This window comes from Struthio camelus, chromosome 5, assembly GCF_040807025.1.
Source record: "Struthio camelus isolate bStrCam1 chromosome 5, bStrCam1.hap1, whole genome shotgun sequence".
NCBI lineage: Eukaryota > Metazoa > Chordata > Aves > Struthioniformes > Struthionidae > Struthio > Struthio camelus.
In genome coordinates, this window is record NC_090946.1 from 69,831,739 (window position 1) to 69,841,800 (window position 10,062).

At 47.6% G+C, this 10,062-nt stretch overlaps 1 protein-coding gene across 1 annotated transcript; it reads left to right on the forward strand.

The window, feature by feature from the left end:
* On the forward strand, positions 1–9,119 carry LOC104144518 (extracellular tyrosine-protein kinase PKDCC-like). The gene is made up of 7 exons (XM_068947645.1): positions 1–477; positions 982–1,104; positions 3,231–3,502; positions 4,674–4,753; positions 4,849–4,953; positions 6,542–6,718; positions 8,191–9,119. Exons 1-7 carry the CDS (start codon positions 1–3, stop codon positions 8,292–8,294), a joined length of 1,338 nt encoding a protein of 445 aa, XP_068803746.1. The 3' UTR covers positions 8,295–9,119.
* The last annotated feature ends 943 nt before the right edge of the window (positions 9,120–10,062 follow it).

Genomic DNA, 10,062 nt, shown 5'->3' on the forward strand with positions numbered 1-10,062 from the left:
ATGGAGCCGGCGGCGGAGCGGGCGCGGGCGCGGCGGGGCGCCCGGCTGAGCGCCGCGGCGCTGCTGGCGCTGCTGGCCCTGCTGGCGCTGCTGGCCGGCCGCGGCGGTGAGGGGCAGCCGGGCTCGCCGCCGCTGCCGCCGGGTTTGCTGGAGGAGCTGCGGCAGAGGCGGCGCGACCTGCGGCGCTTGGCGGCGGGCGGCGGCGGCGGCGGGGCGGCGGGCGCCCTGGGCTGCGGCGACCTGCGGCGGGTGTCGGGCGTCAGCGTGGTGGGCTGGGGCTTCACCAAGGTGGTGCTGCGGGCGGCGCTGGCGGGCGGCGGCGCCGTGGCCCTCAAGTCGGTGCACGGGGCGGGCCGCGAGGTGCGGCAGTGCGTGCAGCGCTACGCGGCCCCCGCCGGCTGCCACCGCCTGGCCGCCTACAAGCTGCTCAAGGAGGTGGCGCTGCTGCAGCGCCTGCGACACCCCGGCATCGTCCAGGTACGGCGGGGCGGCGGCGGCGGGGCGCGCCCGGCTCCGTTATGGACCACTTTGCCGGTGCCGTCCAGCGGCGGCGAAACCGGCCCGGGCGGGCGGCGGGGGGTTGTGGATGTGTCAAGGCGGCCGCCAGTGACTGTCCTTCATGCGTGGGATGCGCCTCGTTGGTAGGGAAATTCCTCAAATCCACATCCTGCATCAGTCGCTGCCCGCGGCCGTCCGGGGCGCCGATGGCGGGAGCGCGGCGCCTCCCGACCCGACCCGGCCCGGACCCGGCCCCGGCCCCGGCCCCGCGCTCGGCTTCGCCGCACGGCGCCGGCTTGTCCTGGGCACAGCGCGCCCGGTGCTGCCGGCGGCTGTAATCGAACCCCGAGGGCTAAGTCGATCTGCCAGTATTTTTTCAACCCCCCCCCCCAAACCTCCCTTGCTGCCTGGGAAGCCGTCCTGGACTTCCTTGCATCCTCGCTAGCTCACACCGCTCTGACACTTCTCCTTTTCTCTCTGCAGCTGCATGGTCAATGCTATGATAGTAGTGGAGATCCTGAAGTAAAGGTCACAGCTATGCTGGAGCTGGGATCCCCCCTGGAGATGATTCAGCTTCTGCAGACCCCCTGGGAAGAGAGATTCAAAGTAAGAAAACAAAACAAAGGGAGTTTTGTCGGTAGCTTTTAGACCTCAGACTGAGTAAATGCCAAGAGCCCTGCCAGGGCAAACCGGATTGTCATGCTGACACTGTTTGCTCCCGCAGATTACCTTTAAATAATTTTGCTTTCTCTCCTTTTAAATTATGTTAAAAATAGTCATAGTCTAGAGTTTCACCAATAGGTTCCTTTTCTCTAAAGCGACTTAAAAGACGAATTTTGCTGGGAAGAAATGGCAGCAAAACCTTGCTCAGGGCTGGGGTGGTGCATAATACTCAGTTTTCTGTTGTATTTTTAGTTAGCCTCCCCTCTGTTGGTCCCCTCTGCAGAGGGACTAATGACTTTCATAGCCAGCCACATTAGCAGACCAGGACTGACTCAGGAAAGCCACCTCACCTTGTTATGTGTCTGTTGTTGCCTGTATGTTACCTATATCTAGGCAGCAAGCTGAGCAGCCTTTCTCCTGTTACGTGTTTGCATGATGTTTCTGATCTTAGCCCTTTAGGTATTACTGTAATACCAACACTGCTAAATTGCTTTCTTCGTGCTGCAGGTGATAGGATCACATCCCTGTTCCGGATACCGGTCTTGTCTCCTAAACATTACGCATCGAGACTTTTAAGCTCCCCATGAACATAAATGACTTATGACATGGCAGTTATTTTGGTTATGGCTTGTATTACAGTTTCGCCGCAAGGTCTCAGTTGGGGGCTGATTGCTACTTGTTTCCTTCCCTGGAGGAAGGAGAGCATCAAGTAGAAGCATGGGTGCCTTAATGCCAATATGAAATTCTCTGGGTAAAATAAAAACACAGCAAAACTCCCAAAATAAAATTCCTCCCTGCATGTGGTCCCCAATGTTGAAAATGAACCTTGCCATCCAAGGCAGAGTGAGAGAGTGGCAGCTGTACTCACTGAGCTGCGGGAAGTGAAGCTGGGTTCACTTCAGCTCGGTTGCTTCACTAGTGAAGTTAAAATAGCGTCAAAGCTTCCGGAATCATTTCACCTGACCTGTAGAGTCCCACTTTTGCTAGCAAACTGCTTTATACTGGCTTCTATGCAGCTTTCCATGCATTTCATCTTCTCAAAACTGTAGAAGCCTTCTACAGAGCTGAGAAACCCATGTTACTGGATTTGCTGGTGGCAAGGTTTGGTATAGTGACGTTAAGATTGTAATAATCTTTCAACTGCTCAAGACACTAATGCAGAACGTAGACTGACACTGTCTAGTCCTGTTTCCTAATTTGGGCATCTAAATGGATGGGATTTCCCCTGTAACGAGCCACATCAGATACCAGAGATTCTGTGAGTGGTTCCAAGTGAGCAAACCTTGTGCCTGCATAGATGACTATCTCAGGCAGAGAGACGTGGTACGGCTCTGACTGCAGCACACCTAGCTGATGATATGGTTAATTTGATCCTAGGACTCCCAATACTGAATGAAAAGTGCTGCAGCTACTTGAAGTGCTGGGTCAGGAAAAATGCACTCTTCTAGCTCTAGTCTGTTCAAAAATTGCCTACCAGGCTTTATGTCAGATCAGGTCTTGTCTGGCCTTTCCCTGCTGCCAGAAAGCTGACATAAAAGCAAAAAGCTGGCATAAAATATATTACATGCTTTGGCTAATTCTTCAGAAGCACGACTGTGAGCCCAAATTTGTACTGCTGAGTGATGCAGCAACACATGAATCTAGTATTAATGACCACAGAGCCTTGGTCTGTATGGAGCAGCACGGGGGAAAGGAGGAGAATATATTAATTCTATGCCAGAGTGGGGAGGAAAAAAAACCCTTCTGATTTCAGCTAGCAAATCAGTATAGGTCCTGAAACATGAAGGCTGCTATTGTTTTCCTCACAGCTTTCTCCTCTAGTTAGGATAACTGCAAATGTCTCTTCTTGTATGCGCATTTTTAAAAAATGTTGCTGAACTACTTACCACAGTCAAATCCTGTGGCAATGTTGATAAGAAATTTTGTAGCGCACAAAACCTGTTACCTTTTACATGCTATATGCTTTTTTGCCTTTAATTTCAGTGAATGCCCTCCCCTTTGTTCTACTTCCAATTTAATAGCTGTTTTTCATCTGTTTTCCCCATGCATATTCATCTTCTCTTTCTCAGATTTGCCTGAGTCTTGTGAAACTGCTGTTTTACTTGGCACATTCCCCCCTGGGTTCAATAGCCCTCTTGGATTTCCAGCCGAGGCAGTTTGTTATGGTGGATGGAAACCTAAAAGTGACAGACATGGATGATGCCAGCACTGAGGAACTGTCATGCAAGGAAGATAATGACTGCACACTCGATTTCCCTACAAAAAGCTTTCCTCTCAAGTGCTCTACAGTTGGGAAATGTGAAGGAATAAATGAAAAGAAGAATCTTTTCAATGCATATCGGTATGTCCAATTAGCTAGGGGAAAAAATCTGGCTTATTTGAACTCACACAAGGCCATGTAGCGTGTAGTATCTCACATTGCTTCCCTGCAGTGTTTCCCCCTCACCTCTGTCAGAGGAGAGTTAAGGATCACTTTGAAGCAAGTTTATTTTCCTTATAAGGCAGGAAAATAGTTTAGTTATATTATCCAGGGGGAATGCAGGCATCCTTCTTCTACTGCTCCCTTTCCCCAATGCCCTCTAGAAATTTGCTTCAAAGGTTGCACCTGTGAATTTATTGTTTGCCAAACAGGTCCTACTAAAAGCCTCAACGATTGAAAGCCACCAGCTATGTTTGCTGGAAGCAGTGGCAAGGCAGGCTGCCTGCCAAAGCACATCAACTTTGACCTGCTGGTGCTGGGAACGGACTAGCTAACTTCTCCCTTGAACTCCGTGTCGCTCTAACAAAACTGTGGGCAGCTATGGAACAGTAATGAAACACCCAAATAATGGGCAAGAGGCTGAGACTGCTGCATCACTTCATGTAGACCACCAACTAATCCTTAAAATGTGATGACCTCTACTTACCACTGATGTTTGGCAGGTCAGGTGAAAGTGGAAGTCTTGGCAGCTGGATATTTATGCAGAATGTCTTATTATGGGAGCCCTTATTGGCGGGACTTGCTGTTAAAGGGTGAATCCCTGCATAGACTGTTACAACCTTGCAGTAATGCATTTGTCTCTTGTAGAACAGGAGTTTTCTGGAGGGTGCAGGGAATAAATAAGAGAGTGTTCTACCTTTCCATGGGTTCTCTACGTTTCCAGGGATGCCAAATCTTTTCAGGGCAAGAAAAAGGTCTTGCATGAGTCTTCTTTTATATAGGTCTTGTGTTGATGGGAAATCCATTGCTTAGTGCACAAAAATTGACCCAAGGAGTAGGAACGAGGGAAAGCTCCATTATTTGAAAGCTAAAGTGTAGTGCTTGGCTGCACTCTGTGCTGTAAAGACCAAGCTTCCGCATTCATCCACAGGAATGGTCTGTGAGATGCCAGTGAAGCTTTCAAACATAATTTAAGAGCGAAAGTAGACTCACTAGTCACATGTGGCTAATGAAGTCAGAGGAAAATGTAGATAACTTAGTCACTAAGGAATCTGAGTGACTGTATTCTAATCAGCCTGTGGGATTTTTGCAGGTATTTTTTCACCTATCTTCTGCCACACTCTGCACCCCCTGCTTTGCAGCCCTCTTTGAGTGATATTCTGAACGCAACAGGTACCAGCTACATTCATAAACCAAGGCTTTTTTATTAGATTATAAATGGTATTTCGTGGAAGTACTCATCTCTGTCAATTTGTCTTAAAATGTAGGTGATTTACGATATGGAATAAACGAAACCCTGAAAGCTTTTGAAAAGGTTTTACATCTGTACAAGTCTGGGCTCTATCTACAGAAAAGACCTCTTCTTTTAAAAGGTACATGATTTCAAACGCTATAAGTAATAATCCCTGAGGGAGCAAGGAAGGTTGTATTGGCCAAATTCTGATCTCTCTTACATTCGGACACTCTGTAGTCACAAGGAATAGAATTAAGCACCAAAGTATCTTTTTTTTCTTCCCTCATTTGAGCAATCTTTTGTTGCTTCTTCACGGGAGTTATGCCTGATTGCATTGTTTTGCGGTGTAATTGCAGTACAGACAATCTGGCATACATATGAACATATGTTGGCACTGCTTCTAAATACTGTTTTGAGAATGTGCATCAGCCTGGGTTTTAAGTGAATTGATATATTTGCTATAGCTTACGCAGCTAGACTAGAGAAGTGAGCTAGAGTCTGGCATACTCTCCTCCCTTCAGGGTCATCTTATTCTATTGACAAATAGGACAGTTTTCCAGGTTGATATGCAATCTTCCCCTGTTTCAGTCGATGGCTTCTGGCCGGTCAGCATGGTTTATTGTAGGAGCACAAAGTGTGGGCGGGTGGCAACACTGACTGAGCCGAGTGTGGCAGGGTAGCTAGAGTCTTGCTGCCCTACTATATTTCTTTGTTTTTTCTTTCTTTTTTTCTTTCTGAAGACCATTCTCCTGTTTGATGGGGATAAAGGAGCTTTTATGAGGCAGTTCTGTGGCAGAGATGTGGCTGATCATCCTTCCTACTGGAAGGCTTGGAAAATCCAGCAGTTCCCATGGCTTACATTTTCCCGAGTGTTTTCTTGAGGTGGTGGGGGAGTGATGGCAGCTTGAGGAAGGAAATCCCTTTGTGTTCGGAGGAGCTGGAATCGGCCCATTTATGAACAAAAATATCTGGGCATTTGTGCTGAAGGACCGGCAGTTTTAACGGGAATTGCCAGTGTTTTCCAGTGACACCTACCTGTTGACTTAGCAGCTGGCCCAGTAGCAATGTGCTAACGTGATCACCATCCCAGAGGTGTGGGAAGGTGGGGAGAGACTCTTAGTCAGTGAACAATAGCCTTCCCATTGCCTGCTCAGGCTTGTCAAGCCTTTTATGTTCTGCTGGAACAAAATCTAGCTTCCCTTTCCTCTGCTGTGGTTCCTAAATCTTCTGTACCTGTGGGTCACACCGTGAGGTGTGGGTTCACCAACACACCCCACACTGCCATGTGGCAGATCTGCGATTCCCTGGGGAACTGGTGCTGCTGTTGGGGCTGAGGTGACTGTTGTGGTGTTGGCTCCTCTGGAGCCCTGCTAGAAACGCCAATCCACACCGCAGCCCACTGCTACAGCCTCTGCCCTCTCATGTGCCCCTATAGGCTCTCCCCTGTCCCTTCACACCGTATTGATTCTCTACAGGAACTTGAGAGCTCTGCCTCTCTATCGTTATCTGTTGAGGAATTGCTGTCCAGTGCTTGACAGCAGAAGTAAAAGTAAGGATTTGGAAGTTTTCTACTTTTGCAGCTCCACTTGCTCCGTTTAAGCAGGTCGATTCAATCTATCGCTATCTCATTTCCATGAAGAATTTCACTAGAGTGCAAAGTAGAAAGTGTTGCAACTAGTCATTGAACGTGCACTTAATTTCTCTAAATACCATCTTTCTGTTCCCAGAATACATCTCCCTAAAGGGCTTCCGAACTGTGGAAGTAGAAAACTATAAGTGCTGGCCCTCCTACAGCCACCTGGGGTGTCTGCTCTCGGTGCACAGTGCTGAGGAAGCTGCCGCAATTTGCAACTCCCAATCCCAGTGTCAAAGTTTTATTGTCACCCAGCAGAGGACATGGACAGGTGAGCTTCGGCCAGGGCTGAAGGTCCTATGACAGGAGCATGAAGTCAATGACCGTGCGGTGCCCCAGCTTCCTCATTCATAAGTGGGGATAAGCCCTCTGTCATAGTGCCTTGGGTCTACAGGTGCATAGAAAAGCTGACTTTCTTATTCTCAAGGCAGCTGGCTGCCATGGTGGGCATCCAAGGATCCAGAGCGTTTGCAAGGAGAGATGTGTTGATGTAAGAGAAAAACTTCATTCTCCTTTGGATTTCTTCTGCCTTTTCAGAACATGCAATATTTTTCTGAATTTTCCTCTCCAATTTTTGCACAGCACTGCTATGTATTGTTACTTATTCATGCAAAGATGGCTTCATTTTGGTGTAGGTGAAACAATTCCCCTGGTATATATAGTTTGCAAAAAGCTGTGGGTTTTTCTGAGATGAAAGCAGCTGTGTAAAAGTAGGTGGTTACTATTGTCATAATTGGAAGACTCATAGCTTACAAGTTGTTATCCCCTTCATCAAAGCTAAAGCCCCAAACCAGTGGATTTCACAAATGTCACTGTAATTAGCTCTGATTATAGCCTTTTATAGCTAGCATGTTTTCAGAATTATGTTCTAAATTACCTCGTTTAGCTGACACTTCAATAGTGGGCTAAATTGTTACTCGTAAAGTAAAACACTAAATGAGGTAACGGAGTGTTTTAAGTGGCAGTGCTGAAGAATCATGCCTTGTCAGCTCACATGACATACTCTGTTAAAACAACAAAAATACAATCTTTCATGGCTCTGTATGGAACTGGCATATGGTTAACTACTGACATAAGAGCGCTCACATTGATACAACACAAAACTCTCAGAGCCAGTTTCGTGCTAACAATGGACTGCGTGAATTCTGCGTGATGTGTCCCATCTGGTCTCCTAACAGGGTGGATATTAGTTGCTGTGTTAGTGCATTACTGGAAGGAGCTGCACTTAAAACTGTGCAAAATGATGCAGAATAAGAAGCCACATAGAAGAGAACATCCTTTCTGCAATGCCGCGCTCGGATGCTGGTCCTTGCCCTCCAGCACCATGCCTGCAGTCTGTTACATTTCTCTTGCTGCAGCTTTTCTTCCTCACATTTTTAGAGTAAATCTTTGCAACCGAAGGTGACAAAAGTGTGTGGCAGGCCTCTGAAATGCTGCCTGCTTAACTTTGCTGTTTGAATTAATGAGAGCTGTGGGAACATGCCAGTCCCTCTTAGTGTAACTTTGTAAAGCAAAGCAAGACATAAAGGCTTCTTGGGCCTGATTTTGCATTCCTTGTGCACACTTACTGAACTCAATCAGTGTCTGGAGTACTCTGGGAGTGTAAAACACATCTACAGCAGGGCAGAACGACCCTCCTTTGAGAAAGTATTATGTTCCTGTGTCTTTTGGGAGAAATAGCATGGGGTCAAAATGAACCTATCTATCTCCTCTGTTAAACTTGCATTTTTATTTCTTTTCCAGGACGCCCACTCGCCTCGTTTCAGAGTAGTCCGACTGGTTTGATACCGGATGTTAATGCTGTCGTCTATATTAAACGATCAGCTTCCACAGGGGGAAGACTTTAAAGACAATGAGATCACATAAAACGATCGATCCTGGGAGGAACAAACCGTTGGGGAGAATTTCATCTACTGAAAAGAATGACATATTTTATTTTGCTTTAGGATGTGATCTCCCTGCCAGCTCAGGCTGAGTCAAATGCTGCTGTCTCCTTGATCAAAGCTCAGATTTCTCACTGCAGAATGCTCCCTTCTCCACAGCCCTGCTGGCTTGTTTATCTCTGTTCCCACACTCTGCTGTTCCTCATGAACGCGCTCAATTTTAGTCAAATGTTGCTAGAATGTGCAATACCTAGCCTTGCTGCTTCAGTAACCAGCTTGTCAGTCAAGAAATAGAAATAGCTGCAAGGGACCCAGCTGCAGTAGGCCTAGTTAGTTCAGCAGTCTCTGAAAACCTATGAATAAGGCACCTTGGAGAATGCAGTGGCTCCTCCTGCAGCTGCCAACAAGGATTTCATGCCACTGCAACTATAAAGGTCTGGATTTCAGGGGCAGGGCAGAGGTTGCAGGGTTGGGTTCCACAACCAGAGGTTGATGATGGGTGTGGTCTTCAAAGGAGGGTTTTGATTCAGTTCCTTCCAGGACAGAGGAGGAAGATATGTACAAATCAGCTCTGGAACTCTATGTCAGAATGCATGCATGCAGGATTTGGGTTTTATCCTATGCGGTTTGTAATGCCAGCTCCCGTGTATCAACCTTGAAGGTTTTTCTCTGTTACTTTCCATGAAAGAGCGAGACATTCAAATTATTTATGTACAAAGTGTTAGTCTGTATGGTAAAGAATGGCTATGTTTATTCTAAGCATGGTGTCAAAAGCCTTTTTTAATTGTTTTTTAGTCGTCTGTATCTTTATTGTACCCGAATGAACAAATGCAAATGTTCCTCACCTCCACTCACCTCTCAGCATTACCTACTGCTGAAGAAAGCCTGAGGGTGTGCTTGGCAGCCTGCAAATATGCCCAAGCCCCTTGGACTCTTAGATCCTGGAGGACACTGGCTGTGCTTGCTGGGCTCACAGGTAGAAATGACTGCTCTTGGGACACTGCTGTTGACTCCCTGTAGCTTACTGCTGCATGCGGATATTGCCATGCAGGCCTCTGCAGCAGCCTGGTGCCCCTGGACTAGGGATGCCTGAGCTCTTGCCCTGGGTTGTGCTGTGCTTCTCACAGTCTGTCCTGTGTTTCCGAATGCAGACGCTCACCTTTCAGCTCATTGGGGCTCTATTAACCCACAGCAATGCCATTGGGGGGGGGCTTTCTCATGCAGTACAACCCCTGCTGCTCACACTGAGGCTCAGCTACTCTGACAGTGATATCAGTTAATGAGGACTCCTCCTTAGCACAACAGGAAGGCTCTTAGTATGATGGCCACTTTGCTGCAAGCTTTGTGAGGGCAATGCTTTTTAAATGGGCAGCCACAGACGTCCTCTCCATTACAGTGGGTCCTGTGGAAGTCGAAGGAAAGGCCCTGTCAGGGGTCCTCTGTCGTTTCACACTGAGCAAGGCTTCGGACATCTGCTCTGTGGTACTTCACATTAGCGAGTGGTAATGAGACTGTATTCCATGTCTCTCAACCTCATGAGACACAAATCAGAACCATACCCGCAATGTAAAGGCCGGCCTGGGGTCATTTCAGAGACGAGAGAGACTACGAAAACTCAAAGGTTGAAGTGATTCCAGTTTGCGTTAGAAAGATTTTCCTGTCCTAAAAAAAAATCTCTCCTGGTAAGAAGTGAAGGCCAAGGCTCCGAGAGCGCTGTGTGTTTCAGTCATGC